The sequence below is a fragment of the Cololabis saira genome, chromosome 12 (assembly GCF_033807715.1).
Source record: "Cololabis saira isolate AMF1-May2022 chromosome 12, fColSai1.1, whole genome shotgun sequence".
Taxonomy (NCBI): Eukaryota; Metazoa; Chordata; class Actinopteri; order Beloniformes; family Belonidae; genus Cololabis; species Cololabis saira.
Genome location: NC_084598.1, coordinates 2,581,223 through 2,605,511, shown reverse-complemented (window position 1 = coordinate 2,605,511; position 24,289 = coordinate 2,581,223). Strand labels below are relative to the sequence as shown.

Here is a 24,289-nt window from a genome sequence, read left to right as displayed (position 1 = left end):
TCCTTCTTTCCTTCCTTCCTTCCTTCCTTCCTTCCTTCCTTCCTTCCTTCCTTCCTTCCTTCCTTCCTTCCTTCCTTCCTTCCTTCCTTCCTTCCTTCCTTCCTTCCTTCCTTCCTTCCTTCCTTCCTTCCTTCCTTCCCTCCCTCCCTCCCTCCCTCCCTCCCTCCCTCCCTCCCTTCCTTCCTTCTTTTCATTCTTCCTTCCTCCCTTCTTTCCTCCCTTCTTCCCTTCCTCCTTCCTTGACCTGGAGACAGCTCCAGGGTTAAACACTAACAATGATAAACTCATCCAGATCAACAGTAACAACTAAACCTGCTCAGGCTCATGTGGCTAACCTCTTCCCCAGCGTGTGGAGCTGCTCATGGAGCTGCTCATGGAGCTGCTCGTGGAGCTGCTCATGGAGCTGCTCGTGGAGCTGCTCACGGAGCTGCTCGTGGAGCTGCTCACGGAGCTGCTCGTGGAGCTGCTCGCGGAGCTGCTCGCGGAGCTGCTCGCGGAGCTGCTCGCGGAGCTGCTCGCGGAGCTGCTCGCGGAGCTGCTCGTGGAGCTGCTCACGGAGCTGCTCACGGAGCTGCACACGGAGCTGCACATGGAGCTGCACATGGAGCTGCACATGGAGCTGCCCTGGACCCATGAATGTGGAATGCTGGTCTATGTGTAAACTAATGAGTAGTGCTGTTGAGTTAGTCAAATAAATCACAGAGAATATTGGCAACTTGCCCTCTAAAAGTCATATGTTCCAGATGAAACAGCGTCCTCTCAGTGCTGGGAGTGCATTTATACGGCGTGCATCAGTAACAGTAGTAGAGTTGGGAGCGCAGCCCCCTGAAGGAATCCTCGTCCTCCCCGGCTTCCTGCGCTCCCTCAAACAGCATGGAGTCTGGCAGCAGCACGCTCTCTAGCGGGTCTGGCTGGCAGAACTCCACGATGAACTCCTCCTCACAGTCCAGCAGCAGTCTGGACCAGGAAGTCAGGTCCAGCCGGCCCATCAGGCCCCCGTACTCCTCCGGCAGCACCGACGGAGGGATGTTCCGGTGCAGGGACCGCAGGTCTGACCCGTGCAGGATGTACTGGTCAAGGAGGAAACAGTGAATGGAACTCATTACACAACCACCTTAAACTAGCAAACTCAATAAAAGCATACACGATATTATTCAAAGCAAAAGGTAATGGACACTTATATAGGAGCACAATAAGCAAACAAAGAAGAATGCACACATGCATGAGATGAAATGACAACTTAAATTGGTTTTGTCGGTTTCCTTAGCATCTTTTCACTTTCTGTTTTCAGAGCTATCATTATTATTATTATTATTATTATTATTATTATTATAGTTATTTAAGCCATCGGTTCCCAACCTTTTTTCCTTGTTCCCCCCCTACTTGTGTCTAAGACCAGCCGGGTCCCCCGACCCGTACGCACTAGCAGCAAGAGAGTAAAGTGATTCGTTACAAACCTTTTGGAGTAGTAGTATGATTAAATGTTGAATAATGATATAATAATACGTTTTTAAGTTTTTATCCTGATAAATAACTTAGTATTTTAAAATGACCAAAATATATTTCTAAGTGGGTTTGTACAGACTTGGATAACAGTATTCCATTAGGTGTGTTATTATGATTTTTTATTTATTTAACATGCGCAAATATAATTTTTGCAACTGCATATCTTCAAAGCAGACAAAGTTCCGCGCCCCCCCAGAGATCTCTGGCGCCCCCCCAGGGGGCCCCAGACCCCAGGTTGGGAGACACTGATTTAAGATATTATTATTATTATTATTATTACTATTACTATTACTATTATCATCATCATTATTATCATTATTATTTTGTGTAGACTTATGATGACACTCCCCTCCTTGAACCGCCATCTTACTGTGGTGGAGGGGTTTGTGTGCCCGAGTGATCCTAGGAGCTATGTTGTCGGGGGCACTTACGCCCCTGGTAGGGTCGGGCTCAGCCCGAAACGGCGACGCGGGTCCGCCGTCCCGTAGGCCCACCACCCGCAGGAAGGACCATGGCAGGCCGGTGCCTTGTGATCTGGGTAGCAGTCGTGGCGGGGTGCCTCGACGACCCAATCCCCGGACTAAAACCCTCACAGTGGGGACATGGAATGTCACCTCGCTGGGGGGGAAGGAGCTGGAGCTTGTGCGTGAGGTTGAGAGATACCGGCTAGAGATAGTCGGCTCACCTCCACACATAGCTTGGGCTCTGGAACCCAGCTCCTTGAAGGGGGCTGGACCCTCCACTACTCTGGAGTTGCCCAGGGTGAGAGGCGGCGGGCTGGTGTGGGCTTGGTTATAGCCCCTCAGCTCAGTCGCCATGTGTTGGAGTTCACCCCGGTGAACGAGAGGGTCGCTTCCCTGTGCCTTCGGATCGGGGAAAGGTCTCTCACTGTTGTTTGTGCCTACGGGCCGAACAGCAGTGGGGAGTACCCGGCCTTCTTGGAGTCCCTGGGAGGAGTACTTGATAGTGCTCCAACTGGGGACTCCATTGTTCTACTGGGGGACTTCAACGCTCACGTGGGTAATGACAGTGATACCTGGAGAGGCGTGATTGGGAGGAACGGCCTCCCCGATCTGAACCCGAGTGGTGTTTTGTTGTTGGACTTCTGTGCTAGTCACAGTTTGTCCATAACGAACACCATGTTCAAGCATAAGGGTGTCCATCAGTGCACGTGGCACCAGGACACCCTAGGCCGGAGGTCAATGATCGACTTTGTTGTCGTTTCATCTGACCTTCGGCCGCATGTCTTGGACACTCAGGTGAAGAGAGGGGCTGAGCTGAAACTGATCACCACCTGGTGGTGAGTTGGATGCGCTGGCGGAGGAGGAGGTTGGACAGACCGGGCAGACCCAAACGGATTGTGAGGGTCTGTTGGGAACGTCTGGCCGAGCCCTCTGTCAGGGACATCTTCAACTCCCACCCCCGGGAGAGCTTCTCTCAGATACCGGGGGAGGCGGGGGACGAGTCCGAGTGGACCATGTTCTCTGCCTCCATTGTCGAGACGGCGGCTCGAAGTTGTGTTCGCAAGGTCTCCGGTGCCTGTCGTGGCGGCAATCCTACAACCCAGTGGTGGACACCGGAATTACAGGATGCCCCCAGACTGAAGAAGGAGTCCTACCGGGCTATGTTGGCCGGTGGGACTCTTGACGCAGTAGATGGGTACCGGCAGGCCAAGCGAGCCGCGGCTCGGGCGGTCCTGGAGGCAAAAACCCGGGTCTGGGAGGAGGTCGGGGAGGCCATGGAGGAAGACTTTCGGTCGGCCTCGAGAAAATTCTGGAGGACCGTTCGGCGCCTCAGAAGGGGGAAGCAGTACTCTGCCAGCACCGTTTATGGTGCTGGTGGGGAGCTGTTGACCTCGACTGGGGACATCGTCGGACGGTGGAAGGAATACTTCGAGGATCTCCTTAACCCGACTGACATGCCTTCCACTGAGGAAGCCGAGGGTGGGGACTCGGGGACGTGTTCATCCATCACCTAAGCCGAGGTCACTGAGGTAGTTTGTAAGCTCCTCAGTGGCAGGGCACCGGGGGTGGATGAGATTCGCCCCGAGTACCTCAAGTCTCTGGATGTCGTGGGGCTGTCTTGGTTGACACGCCTCTGCGACATCGCATGGAGGAAGGGGACAGTACCGCTGGGGTGGCAAACCGGGGTGGTGGTCCCTCTGTTTAAAAAGGGGGACCGGAGAGTGTGTTCCAACTACAGGGGGATCACACTTCTCAGCCTCCCCGGGAAAGTTTACTCCAGGGTACTGGAGAGGAGATTACGGCCGATAGTTGAACCTCGGATTCAGGAGGAACAATGCGGTTTTCGTCCCGCTCGCGGAACACTGGACCAGCTCTATACCCTCCGCAGGGTGCTCGAGGGTTCATGGGAATTTGCCCAACCAGTCTACATGTGTTTTGTGGATCTGGAGAAGGCATTTGACCGTGTCCCCTCGTGCCATTCTGTGGGGGGTCAGTGAGTATGGAGTCCGGGGCCCTCTATTAAGGGCTGTCCGGTCTATGTATGATCGGAGTAGGAGTCTGCAAACCTTCAGCATGCGCTGGGGTGGTTTGCGGCCGAGTGCGACACGGCAGGGATGAGAATCAGCACCTCCAAGACCGAGGCCATGGTTCTCCATCGGAAAAGGGTGGCATGCCTTCTCCGGGTGGGTGGAGAAGTCCTGCCCCAGGTGGAGGAGTTCAAGTATCTCGGGATCTTGTTCACGAGTGAGGGAACGATGGAGCGGGAGATTGACAGACGGATCGGTGCAGCATCCGCAGTTATGCAGTCGATGTACCGGACCGTCGTGGTGAAGAAGGAGCTGAGTCGAAAGGCGAACCTCTCGATTTAGCGGTCAATCTACGCACCTACCCTCACCTATGGTCATGAACTTTGGGTAGTGACTGAAAGGACAAGATTGCGGATACAAGCGGCCGAGATGAGTTTCCTCCGCAGGGTGGCTGGACGCTCCCTTAGAGATGAGTTTCCTCCGCAGGGTGGCTGGACGCTCCCTTAGAGATGAGTTTCCTCCGCAGGGTGGCTGGACGCTCCCTTAGAGATAGGGTGAGGAGTTCGGTCACCCGGGAGGAGCTCGGAGTCGAGCCGCTGCTCCTTCACATTGAGAGGAGTCAGCTGAGGTGGCTTGGGCATCTGTACCGGATCCTCCTGGACGCCTCCCTAGGGAGGTGTTCCAGGCATGTCCCACCGGGAGGAGACCCCGGGGCAGACCCAGGACACACTGGAGAGCCCCCGCGACCCCGGAACGGATAAAGCGGCGGACGATGGATGGATGGATGGATGGATGGATGGATGGATGGATGGATGGATGGATGGATGGATGGATGGATGGATGGATGGATGGATGGATGGATGGATGGATGGATGGATGGATGGATGGACTTATGATACTTCATTTGTTCTTTTTGTATATTCTTTTCTGTTAAGAGGTGGGCAAGATAAGCTTTATGCTTCAAGCCCAGACCTTTTTGGTCAAAATAATCACAATGTTGGCCAGGGAAAAACCCGTGTTATCTTGTTTGTTGATTTTTATGTTTGTGATTGACCGAAATAAATATTAACTAACTAACTAACTAAAATGAATCAAGTCACAAAATGTGACTTGACAACATTTCAGTGACTAAATCAACATTTCAAGTGGATTCATTCCAAATTAATTTGCAGCCTTGGACCCACAAGGAGTTGTCCCCCCACTCTGCAGTTCCATCAGCTCTCCAGAGCTGGAGTTTATCTACGGTGGCCGAGACCCGCCATTGCTGAAAATAAAAGTAACGCTGCAAACAAAAACAAACGCTGCAAATAAAAAGAAACCCCGCTGCAAATAAATTAATAAACACCGCTGCAAATAAAATAAAAAACGACGCAAATAAAAAAAGCCACAACGGAAGTGAATTACCGGGGACTATTTTTGCTGATGCACCGGTGTTTTTTACGTGAGAGGAGAAGAAGATGAAAAAAATTACACGTAGCGACGTTGAACACTAACCTTTTCACTTATTTTCTCATTCATTGTTCTTCTTATTCTTCGCTCTTCTTATTTCTTCCTTTTCACGTACGTCCTCTTCGTCTTCTTCTTCTCCTCTCACGTAAAAAACACCGGTGCATCAGCAAAAATAGTCCCCGGTAATTCACTACCGTTGTGGCTTTTTTATTTGCGTCGTTTCTTATTTTAATTGCAGCGGTGTTTCTTTATATTTGCAGCGTTTATTTTATTTGCAGCAGTGTTTGTTTTTATTTGCAGCTGTGTTTGTTTCTGTTTGCAGCGTTACTTTTATTTTCAGCAATGGCGGGTCTCGCCCACCGTATTTTTCCCCTCATTGTTCAGGTTTGCTTTATAATCATAGATAAAATACACTTCCCTCCAGGATTGCCCTTTATCTGCTGATTGTTTTCCTACAAGTTGGGCATGATTACTTAAAAAGTAGCTACATGTCAGTTTTGTGTTTTAAGCTTGCAAAATGGGGATGGTTTTGCATGACAAAGATGAAAAATGAATTTTGCAAGACAGAGGGTAAAAGTGTTGGATACAACTGAAAGCAGGTTTTTGTTGAAAACAAAAGAGCCACAAAATTCCAGAACAATAGTCACCCTTTCTGCCATCTTCTCCTTCAGAAACGGCTTAATTATAGCAAAGATGCCTTTGAAAATCCTGGGCTCGTTAATGATGTTCACAGCCTTGATCCGGATTGGAAAGCCGTCCTGTCAATCAAAACAATGATACGGCATTCAGGACAAATAGCTGGTTGAATGTATTACTTAACTAATAATATTATTAGTATTACTAACTAATAATGTAGAAACCATTTCTCAAGTAATACATGATTTAATAAATAAGGTGAATATTTTACAGATAGTTCTCGTAACTAATGTTTGACTATATTCGTTGTAATGAAGGGTCTTCAAGTTCATGCTAATGAGGAAATAGTTCTTGTTTCATTTTAGCATGAAAATGTAATTGGATTAAAGACAGTACTCGAGTTGTAAAAATAAATCTGGGGGGATGGTGGATTTTATAATATGGGACAGATAATTTGTGCTGATTACAAATAATATAATATATTACAAATAATAGCAGTGACCAAAACACCTGCAGAAATACTGCAGGAATGACATAGCAGCAGTTAAATGCAGCCTTCTGTAAGCTTTAAATATCCACTGGGCTTACATCAAATACATCAAAACACAACAATAAAAAACACTTTTCTGAACTTATCAATATGACTCTGTCCTTCACAGGATAAGTAACATGGATCACTGCAAAAACTCACAATCTTAACAAGAATATTTGTCTTATTTCTAGTTAAAATGTCTCATTTTAGTAAGAAAATCTCATTACACTTAAAAAAAAAAAGACTCATCACTGGAAAAAACAACAATTTCCACCTGTTTCAAGTAGATTTTCACTTAAAATAAGTAGAAAAATCTGCCAGTGGAACAATATTTTTTTTGCTTGTAATAAGAAGATAAATCTTGTCCCACTGGCAGACTTTCCTACTTATTTCAAGTGAAAATGTACTTGAAACAGGTAAAAATTGTCAAATAAGTAATTTTTCTGGTGTTATTTTTCTGGTGATGACTCTAAATGTTGAAATAGCAGTAAAACCACATTCATTGATGAAATGACATAAGGGATGGAAAGGAGGGATGGCAGTTTTACAGGGGGGATGATTTGGACCGTTTTTATTTCAGGGGGGATGCCATCCCCCTCATCCCCCCCTAACTCCAGTACTGGGTACAGCTGTAAATATTTTTGTCAGATATGTATTATTTTTATCAGTAGACGATAAGAGTCTCACCTGAAGAATGCTCACAACTTTTTTGGCCAGAAACGGTCCTGGATTGGAGGCTTGTGACATTCCCACCCCGGTATAGTCGGCTAAGATGACGATCCCGTTGACCTGCGTGTCCTCCGGCTGGATCAGCTTCTCCAGGGTCAGGTAAATGGCTCTGACGTTGTCCACAAACGGATAATCATTTGGTTTCCATTTCCCTGTAAAAGAGGGAATAGGTCATCATGAAGAATGCTCATGCTGTAAAAGTCACAGTCAAGTGTTCTTAGTTATTATTAATCCATGTGCACTCAGGAAATTCAAGAAACTTTAAGAATAGTTTCAAATAACTAACATTAACTATGTTTACATGCAGTCAAAATTCAGGTTATTGCTAATATTCCGGTTACTGAAACATTCAGAATATTCCGTTTACATGTTAATTAATCATTCAGGATATCTGGATCAAACCAGCGACGCACGGAGAACATCATGACGCAATTACCGTCATTTCTGCTTCTTCTTCCTGTATCCAAATTCAAAACAAATGCTGCTTCACACAACTTTTCTCTCACCTTCTTTTAAATCTTCTATCCCGGTACTTTCTACCGTCTACAAATGCAGAAATGTTCATATCCTTCATTACATTTATGAAGTGATTAGTCTCCTCCTGGTCTTGTTTCTCCGTGTTTAGAAGAACTTCCTGGACTCAAAAGACTAAGGTCCAGTCCCAATCCCCCCTAGTCCTACTTTTCAGCACTACCCCTACATTTTGCACGTTCCCGTGAGGGTAGTGGTGTCCCAATTCCTCTTTTCATCTAGTGGAAGTGCACATATCGAGGGTTAGGGAGTATGAATCTAGCCCTTCAGAGGAAGGGATTTCAGATGCTGACTCGCTGACCGAGGGCTAGAGAAATTTCCCAGAATGCTTTACATCATCATTTGCTAACTGAATAAAAAAAAAACATGGCGGACATTTCTTATTTTTTAGTGAATAAAATCAATATTTTGAGTTAGTTTCTGCATAAAAAATGCGTTTTGATTACAATTCTAGCGAGAAATATATATTTTACTCTCATAATATTCACGTAGTGAATGAACATAATCAATCGCTTGCCCGTTGTTGCCAAGTCTTTTTCAAACCTCGCCAGAATAAAGGCTGATTTATGGTTCCGTGTTACACCAACGCAGAGCCTACGGCGTAGGGTACGCGGCGATTTAACGCGGAACCACAAATCAGCTCCCGAGCCGGCGGGCTGTTCTCATCTCTAAATTATCGGAGCAAATTTCTTAACAGCGTTATTTGGATAAACTGAGCCCAGGTTGGGGATCTTAACGGTTACTTTTACTGAAAAAATATGAAAACTTAATAAAGTGTCATATTAACAGCGCTACAGCTGAAATTAAAACAGCTTTTATCTCTGGGCTTCCTGATATGGTGTGACGTTTGTGCAAACGTAACTACACAGTCGCTTACGTACCCGAACGTAAACCACGCAGTGACGTAGCACGGAAAATTTAGCTGAAAAGTAGGAGTAGTGGGAGTATTGGGACAGGGCCCTGGGAAGATTACAAGTGCCCTAAAATCTGTGGCTGTGAAAGTAGGGGGTGTATTGGATTCCTTGTGAACAGAGCATGCGACCGAATATTCGGGTTTTAAAAGGAGTAACCCAGGGCTCATATTCGGGTTTTTCAAAACCCGAATATGAGCAAAATTCTGGTTTTTCAAGGGGGTTATTGGTGTTTACATGGCCGTGCAAATTCGGGTTATTGCCAATATTCGGGTTTTAAAAGGATTATTGACTGTATGTAAACGCAGTCATTAATGTATCATCAAATGCAGGACATTCAGAAATGTTCCAGAACTGCTGAGTTCCCCGGTGAGTATCAGAGAGCTCCACCTGGCCTGAGACAGAGGATGTATCTCCCGTCGGGGTCGGGCTGGGGCAGCACGGTGAGGAAGCCCAGGTCCAGCACGTGCTTCACCCTGGAGGGCTTCAGGTCCTGGAACACCTCGGGCCAGGCCCGCCGGCCCGCCTGGTAGTTGAGCAGCAGCTGCAGCGCGCGGTCGTAGTCAAACTTCCTGGCCCGCAGGAACCGCAGCAGGAAGCCGTCGTCCAGACGCGTCCTGAGGTTGGGGTGGTCCTGAGAAATAACAACAAACACACTATTAGTTCTCCACAAAACTACATGGAAAAGCAGGTGAAAAAGGTCAGATTATTAAGGAGATAAAGAGTGAACATTATGGCTAATTATGTTTGGAATTACTATAGTTTAGCTGGAATATTTATTATTATTGGCCGCTGTTTTAACCCTTGTGCTGTCTTCAGGTGAGGGAGGGAGGGAGGAAGGAAGAAAACAAGGAAGGAAGGAAGGAAGGAAGAAAACAAGGAAGGAAGGAAGGAAGGAAGGAAGGAAGGAAGGAAGGAAGGAAGGAAGGAAGGAAGGAAGGAAGGAAGGAAGGAAGGAAGGAAGGAAGGAAAGAAGAAAGAAAGAAAGAAAGAAACAGGAGAATGAGGTGATTTTGACCCAAAGACAGTAGCAGGTTAAGGTCAGATATCCAGACAGGGTTCAACTGCTTTCATATGAGGAGATTGTTCCTATTCTTTCTTCCTATTGTTATTAAATGACAGTAAACTACCAACACCAAGAACCAACTGATGCACATATGAAGCAGCGTACACCTGTTGGACTCTTGTGTTGTCCACACTTCACTTACCCCCCTGGAACATCTGATAACATAGAAAACACGGGCCGGATTCACCAATATGTTCTTAAGAACCATCTTAAGAAATGTCTTAAGATCTAAAATTAAGAAGTTCATAAGAAAGTTCTTAAGTGCAATTCCTCAATATTTTCTTAAGAACTGTCATTTCTTACGAATTTCTTATTTTTCCTACTTTAGAACTTCTTTAAATACGGCTGTATCCGAAATGGCATACTAAGTACTACATGCTACATACTGCATCAGTATGTACTGTATACTGCATACTGCATACTACATCAGTATGTACTGTATACTGCATACTGTATACTGAATCAGTATGTACTGCATATTGCATAGTAAGTACTACATACTACATACTGCATCAGTATGTACTGTATACTGCATACTGCATACTACATACTGCATACTGCATACTGCATACTGCATACTGCATCAGTATGTACTGTATACTGCATACTGCATACTACATACTGCATACTGCATACTGCATCAGTATGTACTGTATACTGCATACTGCATACTACATACTGCATACTGCATACTGCATCAGTATGTACTGTATACTGCATACTGCATACTACATACTGCATACTGCATACTGCATCAGTATGTACTGTATACTGCATACTGCATACTACATACTGCATACTACATCAGTATGTACTGTATACTGCATACTACATACTACATACTGCATCAGTATGTACTGCATACTGCATACTACATCAGTATGTACTGCATACTGCATACTACATCAGTATGTACTGCATACTGCATACTACATACTACATACTGCATCAGTATGTACTGCATACTGCATACTAAATGAAGGATTCAGTAGCCGCTCCAGCAGACCGTTCACAATTGTAATAAATGTATTCAAATGAACATATCAGTCTATGGAATTTTATTTTATTTTATTAAGCTACATATGTTTGGGTTTTTATTTAGTGCACCTCTACGTACTTGGTATACAAAATTATATATATTATTCACTTCATTCAGGCTTACCTTTTCACAGAAGAAATCTTAAGACGGGTCAAGGTTGTTTTAAAGTTAAGAAAAAAGTCAAGAACAAATTTGAGAACTTTAATTTCAAGAATATCATTTTTTCTTACGTTTTTTCTTAAGAAGAAAGTTGAGAAAATACTTAGAACTTTTTTGGAGAATATGACTTCTTCTCTTTTTTCTTCTTAAGACTGAACTTAAGAAAAAAATGACACTTAAGAAGATTTTTTTTCTTAAGAGTGTTTTGTGAATCCGGCCCCAGTTTCTTATATGTATGTGAGTGTTCACTATAAGGTAAACACCTTGAGAACCATGTCCCTCAGGGCTTGGACGTCTCTGAGACGCCACTCTGGTTTCTCCTGGAGCTCCTCCCGGGCCTTGGCCTCCAGCTGTGGGGTGAGGGTGCAGGAGTAGATGGGTGGGGGGGGGTCCGGGGAACCAGCTGTGTTCTGCAGCAGCTGCAGCAGCTGCAGGCTCCACTCCAGGACAGCTAGGGTCGTTGGGCTGGGGCTGGTCGGCCATGGAACCACTGGTGGAGATGTTCACATGTTCAGAGAGAAACATGCAAAACAACGCTAGGAGTTCTTTATTTTCTGTAATGCAATTAAAAAAACTAAAATGTCATACATTCTGGATTCATTACAAATCAACTGAAATATTGCAAGCCTTTTATTATTTTAATATTGCTGATTCTGGCTTACAGTTTAAGATTAAGATTCCCAGAATATTTTAATTTTTTAGATAGGATATTTGAGTTTTCTTAAACTGTAAGCCATGATCAGCAATATTAAAATAATAAAAGGCTTGCAATATTTCAGTCTATTTGTAATGAATCCAGAATGTGACAATGACATTTTTGTTTTTGTAATTGCGTTACAGAAAATCACAATATTCAAATTTTCTGAGACAGTCCTGTATATATAGAGCTGTTTTTTAAAACTTCCCAACATTAACGTTGTACTTATTCTCTAATTCCTGGAAGCGGCGCTGTTGCGGTGAATTGTGTGACCCGTGGTGTTTGTGACCCCCCGTCGCGCATCCTGCCTCCCAGGAGAACCACCAAACTGATCTACGTTTAATTTAGTTAGAAAGAAAAATAAGAAAGAAACTTAAAAGTTGTCCAATGCATAAAGAGATTTATTTATATCTATATTTAACGCTTGCATTTCTAGAGAACTGTCCACTTATTTTTTTTAGTTTAAACTAAAGAGTGAATGTGAAACACATCTATGAGGACTTGACTTGTTTTCAGCAGGATAAAGTGGGACGGGGACTGAAAGGGCTCAGACAGCTCACGCAACAGTTAGAGAGACAGTTAAAATGAACGTTATTTATCCATAAACAGGTTGACGGAGAACGCCTTTTCTTTTTATCACTCCGCAGTCTTTGTCAGATATCAAAGATGCCAATAGTTATGTACAGAATAAAACGGATGAAACTCTGTGTGAAATGGATCATTCATCTCATTTCCCAATAAGTCACCTCTGTGATCAACATCTGGCCTGAATGCTCAGAGTTTTGACAGCCATCATACTGTAACATGAGGGAAATAAATACAACTCCAGACAATTAATTTCGTGTAAATTCCCAGATTTTCTCCAACGATCACGCTTCATGCACGACCTGGCAGCAGTAATTAGACTACTAAATCAAAATGATTGAGATTAAGACACTAACTAAGCAGGTTGTCAGTGTTCTCCAAATAGTGTTGATGTGTGCTTGTACGTGCAGGTTCACGAGGAAGTGTTTTTCCAGATAAGCAGTACTCGAGTTGTAAAAATAAAATCAGGGGGGATGGTGGATTTGATCATATGGGGACAGATAATTTGTGCTGATTACAAATAATATAATATATTACAAATAATAGCAGTGACCAAAACACCTGCAGAAATACTGCAGGAATGACATAGCAGCAGTTAAATGCAGCCTTCTGTAAGCTTTAAATATCCACTGGGCTTACATCAAATACATCAAAACACAACAATAAAAAACACTTTTCTGAACTTATCAATATGACTCTGTCCTTCACAGGATAAGTAACATGGATCACTGCAAAAACTCAAAATCTTAACAAGAATATTTGTCTTATTTATAGTTAAAATGTCTCATTTTAGTAAAAAAAAATCTCATTACACTTAAAACAAGACTCATCACTGGAAAAAACAACAATTTTCACCTGTTTCAAGTAGATTTTCACTTGAAATAAGTAGAAAAATCTGCCAGTGGAACAAGATTTTTTTGCTTGTAATAAGAAGATAAATCTTGTTCCACTGGCAGATTTTTCTACTTATTTCAAGTGAAAATTTACTTGAAACAGGTGAAAATTGTCAAATAAGTTATTTTTCTGGTGATGACTAAATGTTGAAATAGCAGTAAAACCACATTCATTGATGAAATGACATAAGGGATGGAAAGGAGGGATGGCAGTTTTACAGGGGGGATGATTTGGACCGTTTTTATTTCAGGGGGGAGGATTTGGAGCGTTTTTATTTCAGCATCCCACTTCAACTCCAGTACTGATTGTAAAGGATAAACAGCAAAATGAGTGTCTTTATACAGGCATTGTAATCTAAAAAAATATGCAAAGAGTGACTCATTTCCCACCAACTGCGTATGCTTTTACCTACGCAGCATCTCCATATATATATATATATATATATATATATATATATATATATATATATATATATATATATATATATATATATATATATATAAATAATACACTGACTGGGATTGAATTCAGTGCAGACTTGTCACAGAATGTGAAGGGTCACATAATTCGGTGTAACACCCACTGGGCTAACAAACAAACCTGAGCATCCTAACGCGACAGAGCCTGAATACTACCTAGTAATTCACTTAACATGAACCCAACATAGCAGACTTGTGTTACGTTAATGCACATCCTTAGCAAGTGACAAATGGGCTTGAAAAAGATCACAATAACTCTGCACAACAAACCACCAAAATCACTACCGACCTGTCGGAGGATCTGTTTTCCGCATAGAGAGTTGCAGCGATCTGATTGGTCCGTTTGCACCACGTGATGCACCGAGGACGCTGCGTCATCACTCCCGCTGGCCATACATAAAAAAAAAAACATTAGTTTAAGAGTTTCTCTATAGCTCTTATCTTCTGTGTTTTTTGTTCTTGTTGTAGGCATCATATTTTTTTTATGGCTTCCTCTAATTTTATCAATCTTAAGGCAATTTCTCTCAATGTTAGGGGTTTACGTGATATCACTAAAAGAAAGAAAAGCTATTTTTTTGTTTTGTAGACGCTCAAATGCAGAATTAATTCTTTTACAGCAGACACACTCATGTGATGATGATACAAAGTTTTGCAGAAGTATCCAAATTTTGATGTGTATTTTGTAAACATGACGAAGAGACCATCATACATTTGTTTTATGAATGTGAACATCTTATTGCTAAATTTCACATTCATAAGGCAAAATTCTCCAAATCCTGTCCATCCTTAGTTCCCTTTAAAGTTGATTTTAAAATGTATTTTGAGACGATACAATTGATTAATAACAAGAATTGTAATTGCACTGTCAACCTCATAAAAGAAATGTTTAGTGATATCTGAATGTATTTCCTTCCTATTATGTTTAGTGGAATTGTTCTACTTTCACTTTATTGTAGTTTTTTTTTGTGAAGGGAATCATTTTTTATTTTTTGGACTATGATGATGCCTATGTATGTTTGTGTTCTTATATTATTGAATGATGTCTGCCATTTATTTTAATGTTATTGTATTTTTTGAAATTGAAAAATAAAGTTTCATAAAAAAAAACATTCGTTTCTTGATGGATTTTCTTCCCTTGAATACATTTTTTTCAAAAAAATATGTTTTCTCCTGTCCAGGGTTTTAATTTATTCCTTCGGCACAATCACAAAGTAGCCAATATCCACACGTCACACACCCACGGTTTGAGATTTCATACACATGAATACCGTCTCTTTGTGAGCGTGAAGGATTCAATTGTAAATTGCGTGTAAATTCAACACATTTAAGAAGATGAGTCACATGACATAGTGTATCTGACATCATCAGTGAGTTTCCCAACAGCATGCTTAGAGCAAAGGAATGTCTTCTCTTCCAAGGAAGATATCTGATTAGCTGCAGATCATTCCGGGTTTACAAAAAGACATTTGTGAATTTAGGCAAATCAGGGCTTAAAATTCACACACAAATGCAGCAAAATCAACAGACCAAAAACCGTTTAAACCAGGTTATATATAACCTATAAATGTGTCTGCATCAGAAATACATGTGTGTATCTTGTCCTACGCATGTGTGAATTGCCCTGTGAATCGGTCTGTGCATTTGTGACTTTTGACACATTTCTAGCTCCATATTCCGGTGGTCTTGAGCATCTTTTACATGTTTATGTGATCATCTATAATCAAAAGTAAGGTGGCCATTCCACCCTGTGACTTTAGGGAACCCTGTTACTCTATAGTTTAAACCCTGTTACAATATCATTTTAATAAAAAATAATCAGAAATTAATTTCTCAGCTCACAAGGATTTGACCTATTGTCCTTTAAAGACTTTAAGTAATCATAAGAATAATGTTTTAGGGCAAATATTTGAAAAGAAATAGTGAAACAAATAAAGTGAAACATGCCAATATTGGAAAGATAGATTTCAAAGGTTACTTAATTTAATTTAATTCAAGTCAAATCTGAAATCAAATGGTTATTCACGTAGAACGCTTCCCCCCTGAAATAAAAACTGTCCAAATCATCCCCCCTGAAATAAAAACGATCAAAATCATCCCCCCCTGAAATAAAAATGGTCCAAATCATCCCCCCCTGTAAAACATCCATCCCTCCTTTCCATCCCTTATGTCATTTCATCAATGAATGTGGTTTTACTGCTATTTCAACATTTAGAGTCATCACCAGAAAAATAACACCAGAAAAATAACTTATTTGACAATTCTCACCTGTTTCAAGTAAATTTTCACTTGAAATAAGTAGAAAAATCTGCCAGTGGGACAAGATTTATCTTCTTATTACAAGCAAAAAAAATCTTGTTCCACTGGCAGATTTTTCTACTTATTTCAAGTGAAAATCTACTTGAAACAGGTGAAAATTGTTGTTTTTTCCAGTGATGAGTCTTGTTTTAAGTGCAATGAGATTGTTTTACTAAAATGAGACATTTTAACTAGAAATAAGACAAATATTCTTGTTAAGATTGTGAGTTTTTGCAGTGATCCATGTTACTTATCCTGTGAAGGACAGAGTCATATTGATAAGTTCAGAAAAGTGTTTTTTATTGTTGTGTTTTGATGTATTTGATGTAAGCCCAGTGGATATTTAAAGCTTACAGAAGGCTGCATTTAACTGCTGCTATGTCATTCCTGCAGTATTTCTGCAGCTGTTTTGGTCACTGCTATTATTTGTAATATATTATATTATTTGTAATCAGCACAAATTATCTGTCCCCATATGATAAAATCCACCATCCCCCCTGATTTTCTTTTACAACTGGAGTACTGGTTGTTGGTTATAAATTGTAGTTTTTTCAATATTAACAGTCCAGAGTGAGGGGGCAGAGTGGGCGTAGTGACCCCACTCTCCTGCAGATGGCGGCTATTCACGTCTACTCTCCATGAGAACTTATCAACACCTCTACCAGTCTGTTGATATTCATTTGAATTGTCTAACAGTAATACTGGCGTGTTCTGGCAGACACCAGAATGTGCAACCACCACAACATTTATCAATGATCGTGTGTGAATGATCATGAGCTCTTTAAAGTTAGGAATGCCAGGACCAACAGGGGCAGATTCATGGGTCATTTATTCACTTTTAAAGGTGAATTAAAACTGTTATTTTTGCACATCTTGTTTTAGTTCAGGGAAAATTACACTTTTTATGGCCCACCTTGCTCAAACTGAACAGCTTCCTAAACTCTAAAGGGAGCAAATATTCTGAGTGTAATTTATGTGTGAAAGTTTCACTACTTAATAGTTTATTTTATCTGTTTTCCATTGTAACAGAATACTAAACAAAAAAGAAAGTCCAGAGTGCTCAGAAGGTTCATCTAAGTCGTGTGACGAAGGTGCTCTTTGGTGGGAAAAAGGATATCAAAAAGGAAGAAAAATCCAAGGCAATCTTCTTCAAATATAAAAAGCTTATGCTCAGAAACTCTGTCTTTCAAACTACGCTTAGTGCGGCCGATATAAAAACAACCACAGCTACAAGACAATCGGTAGACAACAAACATGGCATTACAATTAATGAATGACTTGATGTCATAAACCTTGTTAGTCTTAAAGTCACTGAATTGTTTACATTCTTTGATATTGGCACAATGTTTGCACAAGCCACATATAAAAGTCCCCTTAACTGGACGATGAAGCCAAGTTTTATCTGAAGCAGAGAGATGGCTAGACACCAGCCTGTCATGTAAAGTGGGGGCCCTTCTAAAACTAATTTGAGTTTATGTAGGGCACGTTGACGGAGATCAGAGTTCCTTCAGAGTCAGCCAGGAGACAAAGTCACAGTTTTGAAGCAACCTAAATTTCATTTAATTTCATTTTTATTTATTCCGATCATGGAAATATGCAAACAAAAAAAACAAACAAGTAAAATGACAACACAATCAAAAGCATATTCCATAACCAGAAAGGAGCAGAAAATCTTATTCTACCTGCCCCTCCCTCAAAACTAAATTGAAATTTAATAACCGATGGTCTGCACAATTACTTAGTTATTATCACAAAGAAAGAAAAACAAAAAAATCAAGGATAGATTGTCTGTCTCCATACGCATAAATTATACATTGTAACTACAGGACTGTCTCAGAAAATTAGAATATTGTGATAAAGTCCTTTATTTTCTGTAATGCAAAAATGTCATCCATTCTGGATTCATTACAAATCAACTGAAATATTGCAAGCCTTTTATTATTTTAATATTGCTGATCATGGCTTACAGCTTAAGAAAACTCCAATATTCTATCTAAAAAAATTAGAATATTCTGGGAATCTTAATATTAAAGATCTTAAAGATCAGTAAATACTGCGGAGCTAAGCCCAAAACGGCTTAGCTCCGCATTATTTACAAGACCTGATAGTGCCTTATGTTCCTGGCCGAGCTCTCCGCTCCCAGGGTGCAGGTTTACTCGTAGTTCCTAGAGTATCCAAATGTAGATTTGGAGGGCGGGCGTTCTGCTATCAGGCACCATTACTATGGAACCAACTTCCAATCTGGGTTAAGGAGGCTGACACCACCTCCACCTTTAAAACTAAACTTAAAACCTTTCTGTTTAGTAAAGCCTATAGTTAGTGTTTAGTAAACCTCTAGCTGGTGTTGGTAAATCTCTAGGTAGTGTAAACTCTAGTGTGTTAGAGTCAGTAGTCATAGTTGCAGCTATAGAACAAGACTATAATAGTTAGTCTCAAATACAGCTTCGTGGTAGATATGCTGCTATAGGCTTATGCTGCAGGGGGGCACCGACATGATCCACTGGGCGGTGCCTCTCACCCTTCTTCTCCTCTCCTTTTCCCTGCCTCTCTTCTCCATTACCATTTTTATTTATTATAAATATCTCATAGCTATCATTTTTGTCCATTGTTCCAGTAGTTTCTTGTGCTGGCCCCCCTTTTTTCTCTTTTGTGCATGTTTGCAGGCTGGAGCCTCGGGAGCTGCGTTCTGGCCTGTGTTCCCGGCCCCCCCCCCAATCCCCGGTCATCCCGTTGCTGCTTCCACCTGCCTACGTGGATGTCTGCTGTTGCTGCTTCCGCCTGCCTGCAATCCCCCCCCCCCCCCCCCCCCCTCCCCCCCCCCCCCCCTCTCCCCCCTCTGGTCATCCCGCTGCTGCTTCCACATGACTGTTGTGTGCTGCTGACGCCCCCCCCCCCCCCTCCCCGGGTCATCCCGCTGCTGCTTCCACCTGCCTGCTGTCTGCTGCTGACGTCCCTGACTCCCCCAGTCTGGCCTTCGGCAGGAGGGTCCCCCCTTATGATCCTGGTCCTGCTCAAGGTTTCTTCCCTCCCTACCTGCCATTGTTTATGTAATAACTGCTCGGGGGTTTATGTTTGTTTATGTTTATGTTTATGTTTATGTTCATGTTCTGGGTCTCTGGAAAGCGTCTAGAGACAACATCTGTTGTATTAGACGCTATATAAATAAAATTGAATTGAATTGAATTGAATTGATTCTTTGGGAAAAATGTTTGTTTTTGCATGTTTTGTCACATTTACACAGACTCAAACACACACAGAGTTTCTATGAGTTCATGTTTGTTCTAGTTCTGCCTGGTTAAAAAAGAAAAGTACAAAGGCTGGACATTTTGTGCTACTTGTGCTTAGTTTATTTTTTTATTCTGTTATTATTTTATTTATTTTATTGTTTATTAAAGTACTTGAATTTACTTTAAGATTATTTTAATTTATGCTATTTTTTATTAATTGTCATTTATTTTATTATTTTATTGATTTAATTTGCCTGAAGATGATTATTTAGTTTTTTGTCTGTTTGAATGGTTGTGTTAAAAAAATAAATCAGACGTTACTCAACAGTTACTCAGTACTTGAGTAGTTTTTTCACCAAGTACTTCCCTTTTCTCTTTTTTCCTTTTTTCTTTTTTCCTTTTTTTCTTTTTTTTCTTTTTAAAGTCAACTTAATTTTGACAAAGTAAACTTAACACAATTAAGTTGACTGTACTTGCAAAATGTATTATTTACATACATAAAATTAAGTAGTTTATACAAAGACTAGTCTTTCTTGATCTACATAATAATCTCATGCAAAAAGTTGACTTATTTTTTTTAAGTAGATCAAGCACAATATTTGTATCAGTGCATATTCTTCAGGCTTGATTGCTCACTGAGAAATGTTGAGAATTATACCGGTAAATGTTTTCCTTCTTTTACCTTTTTGTGTTTAAAAAAGTTCCTTTGAACTTCCTGAATGCTTTAATTCCACCTTTTTCAAGTAAAGAGTTCACAAATGAGTCTTTGAAGTTTCTGTCTGTGCGATTATCTAGGACGGCTTTATGACACTTTATCAGTTCACCAGTGACCGGGCAATGCTGCCACGTTACCTACTTACTTACTTACTTACGCTTACTACCCCTTCTGGGGCATAGGCCGTCAACAAGCGATCTCCAGGCATCTCTGTCTTGAGCCGTTTTCTCCAGTTGGGTCCAGTTCATCTTCATGGTGTTGGTGTCCAGTTCTCTGCTCCAGTTGTTTCTTGGGCAACCCCTTTTCCGCTTTCCCTGTGGGTTCCATTTAAGGGCTTGTCTAATGATGGAATTTGTGGGCTTTCGCAGGGTATGGCCTATCCAGCGCCATCGGCGTTTCTTAATTTCTTCTTCCGCAGGCAGCTGGTTTGTTCTCCCCCAGAGTTCAGTGTTGCTGATGGTGTCTGGCCATCGGATGTGGAGGATCTTCCTCAGGCAGCTGTTAATAAAGACCTGTATTTTCTTGGTGGCAGCAGCTGTAGTTCTCCATGTTTCTGCTCTGTATAGGAGTACTGCCTTGACATTGGTGTTAAAGAATCTGACTTTAGTTTTGGTGGTAAGTTCTTTGGAGTTCCAGATGTTCCGTAGTTGTACGAATGCTGCACGTGCTTTCCTGGTTCATGCTTTCACGTCTGCGTCTGTGCCACCCTCTTTGTCAATTACACTGGGGTAGGTGAATGATTCGATTTCTTCCAGTGCTTCCCCCTCCAGCGTGATTGCGTTGGCTACATTTTTGTACATGGTGCAGCATCCTCTGCCAGTGGCCCGGTCAGGCAGGGGAGAGATTTGTCCGTCAAGACTCCTCTCCCTGGCCCTGCCCCTTCTCAACCTTTCCCAGACCCTGCACCCCAACCTGGGGCTTGCTGATTGGGCCGGAGCTTCGGGAGCTGCATGCTGGCCTGCGGTCCCCACCCCTGGTCATCCCGTTGCTGCTTCCACCTGCCTGCTGTCCCCACCCCCGGTCATCCCGTTGCCGCTTCCACCTGCCTGCTGTGTGTTGCTGACGTCCCCGACCCCCAGTCTGGCCCTTGGCAGGAGGGTCCCCCTTTATGATCCAGGTCCTGGTCCAGGTTTATGTTCATGTTCTGGGTCTCTGGAAAGCGTCTAGAGACAACTTTTGTTGTATTAGACGCTATATAAATAAAATTGAATTGAATTGAATTGAATTGAATTGATCTTGAGGATCTTGGTCTTTCCCTTGTGGATGATGAGTCCCAGTTGTGCTGAGGTGAATGCTTTCATTCTAAATGCTGCAAACCCTTTTCCAGTAAAGAGTTCACAAATGAGTCTTTGAAGTTTCTGTCTGTGCGATTATCTAGAACGGTTTATGACACTTTATCAGTTCACCAGTGACCGGGCAATGCTGCCACGTTGGACCTGTTTTATTTTTCCACCAGCATTTTATGATTTATGATTCCACTAAAATATAACCTCCGGAAAAAGTTTAAAAATAAAAATTAAGATTTATTTAGTAATTTTCACATTGTAAGACAAAACATTGCCTGGTTTCGTAAGGCAGTACAGGTTACAAGGCACATTTCATTTCATCAAACCGAGGCAAAAATACTAACCAAAAAGTACAATATATATATTTTAAAAAGCAACACAATATGTCATTGGGAGCTTCCTCAGCACGTCTGCCTGGGACTTTTAAAAAGTGGCTGCTGGTGTAATGTGTACCGAGTTTTCTTAGTGTAAATTTCAACATGTATACTCTAAATTTCTCTCTTAAAAAAAAGCGTACAGTAGTGCATATAACAAACCACAGATATACTGTACAAAGGTTTTGTCACAAAATATTTGCGAGAGCTCCATGCAGCTGAACTCACCCAAGGGCTTTCCTTTAACTTTCTTTCTGAGTTGTTTTGTCACTATTAAACTTAAAAAACAAACAAACAAAAAAACCCACTGCAACACTAAATGCGTGACATATTAAGACTTGTTGTAACATTTAAAAATACTCGCCTGATTATATCACCACGTCTAGCATAAGTCTCAGTGACGTTATCCAATGATGAACTAGATTTACAACAATGGACAGATTCAGACTCACAGAATAGAATTTTACTGGCCTTCATGGAGCCATGGAGCTCAGTATCACATTTAAAATATGTACAAATGCATCCCTGAAGGCTGTCTATAAGGAACTTGTTACATACTTAGCTACTTTAATCTTAAAGATAACACCTTCAATGCTGCTTGTGTATAACCGTTCATATAAAGACCCTGGCTGAAAACAATAAAAACGCTGAAGCAATAATTCTTCTGAGAGTTGTTATATGGCCTCTTGCTTGGTGATGGTTGGCTGCGGGACGGAGGTTTGCTGCTTGGGCACGGTGGCGATGACGCCCTGAGGCATTTTATAATGTTCAGAGCTGGTGGCAGCCGGCGGGGACGGGATCGGGGTCTCAGGAGTGGCTGGAGAGCAGAAAAACAAACACACGGGGGCAAGTTAGGGGCAGAGCCGCTGTTTAGAATAGAATAGAATAGAATTTATTGACTGCGTTTCCATGCATCAATAACCCTTTTAAAACCCGAATATTGGCAATAACCCGAATTTGCACGGCCATGTAAACACCAATAACCCCTTTGAATAACCAGAATTTTGCTCATATTTTGGTTTTGAAAAACCCGAATATGAGCCCTGGGTTACTCCTTTTAAAACCTGAATATTGGGTCATGTAAACACCAAACAGAATATCCCCATGAAACGGAACAGGAATTAGTTTTCTGCACATGCTCTGTTCACAAGGAATCCTGGTCTTTTGAGTCCAGGAAGTTCTTATAAACACGGAGAAACCAAGACCAGGAGGAGACTAATCACTTCATAAATGTAATGAAGGATATGAACATTTCTGCATTTGTAGACGCTAGAAAGTACCGGGATAGAAGATTTACAAGAAGGTGAGAGAAAAGTTGTGCGAAGCAGCATTTGTTTTGAATTTGGATACAGGAAGAAGAAGCAGAAATGACGGGAATTGCGTCATCACGTTCTCCGTGCGTCGCTGGTTTGATCCAGATATCCCAAATGATTAATTACCATGTAAACGGAATATTCTGAATGTTTCAGTAACCGGAATATTAGCAATATCCCAATTTTGACTGCATGTAAACTTAGTCAATGTCATTGTGCTCAGGTTACAATGAGATTGGTTAGGATGTTCCCACCAAAGTGCAAAGGAAGCTATCAAAATAAGAGGAATACATAAGTATAAAAAGCACAGTATAAAAACACAAAAGCAATTAAAACAATAAATGGATAAAGTGCAACAAACTGTGACCCAAACATCACTCCCACATCGTTCAGAAAATACACCTGTAATACACCTGTATCAGCATATTTACCACTCTACATTATTCATGTTTGGAGAACATAATTCACAGATGAGAAATGAGTGCCTTCTAGAAATTTCTCAGCGTATTAACCGTGCTAAAACAGAATAACAGGAGTTTTCTTTGACAAAGTAAGCCAGATTATTTCCCATGAAGAATTTAAAGGATTATTCTGCCAAGCTTGTTTTCCCTTCAAGCTGCTTGACCGGGCTGCACATGGAACTGAATGAGGAAAATTAGAGATTTAATATAACTGATTACTGTTAACTTAGATAAATGATTCGGATCACTTTGACCAATTCCTTTCACTTGTAAAGCATACACAAACAAATAAACAAAAACACTGTTGTTTAGTCCAGAGACAAATGAGTAATGACATGCATCAGTAATTGCAAAAATAATGATTTGTACTTACAGATTTGACCGTTATGGATGGGCGTTGGCATGTTGCTGGCCACGATGACGTTGCTGCTGAGGTGCTCCTGGACCAGGTGAGGGTGCAGAGAGTGCGGCGCGTGCGGCGCTTCGTTAGCAGAACCTAGTAAAGAAAATATACACATGGGTCAATGACGTGACTCCTATATTTTCTGAAAAACAGATTTTTTTTCAATTCAAAAAAGGTTTAAATGGATAAAAAAATACCAGATATATGACCTACCTGTCCCACATATGGACTCACTTGAATTTTACAAAAAATACTAGTTATTTGGGATTTTGTTGTTGTTTTAAGCATCAAAATGTGATGTGGTGCGACCGTCCGACCAGGACTCTGGTTTTGAAAACTTTTTTGAAATCACTCTAAATGTATTTAAATCAATCTTCTTCTATCTGGCATGATTTCTGAACTGTCTTGTAGTGTGTAAGATCGCAACACATTTGTATTAATATTTCCATCATAATATACAAACAAAGTTTGACTGATGTCAATTTTATGAAATATCATTTAAAAAAACAAC

At 41.5% G+C, this 24,289-nt stretch overlaps 2 protein-coding genes across 3 annotated transcripts in view; both read right to left on the bottom strand.

Moving 5' to 3' along the window:
* Positions 1–599: 599 nt before the first annotated feature.
* ttpal (tocopherol (alpha) transfer protein-like) lies at positions 600–14,019 on the bottom strand. Its single transcript, XM_061734677.1, has 6 exons — positions 13,994–14,019; positions 11,313–11,539; positions 9,176–9,419; positions 7,302–7,495; positions 6,094–6,204; positions 600–1,070 (listed from the first exon to the last, which is right to left on the bottom strand). The coding sequence occupies exons 1-6, from the start codon at positions 14,016–14,018 to the stop codon at positions 792–794; spliced, it is 1,080 nt and encodes a 359-aa protein (XP_061590661.1). The 5' UTR covers position 14,019; the 3' UTR covers positions 600–791.
* A 7,424-nt stretch (positions 14,020–21,443) lies between these two features.
* hnf4a (hepatocyte nuclear factor 4, alpha) overlaps positions 21,444–24,289 on the bottom strand; it is a 40,480-nt gene continuing 37,634 nt past the window's right edge. For both annotated transcript variants that reach the window (XM_061735162.1, XM_061735161.1), the window contains exons 9-10: positions 23,749–23,871; positions 21,444–22,418 (exon numbers count right to left, since the gene is read on the bottom strand). In XM_061735162.1, coding sequence (XP_061591146.1) covers positions 22,276–22,418; positions 23,749–23,871 — 266 coding nt within the window. In that variant the 3' untranslated portion in view covers positions 21,444–22,275. The remainder of the gene's footprint in view (positions 22,419–23,748; positions 23,872–24,289) is intronic.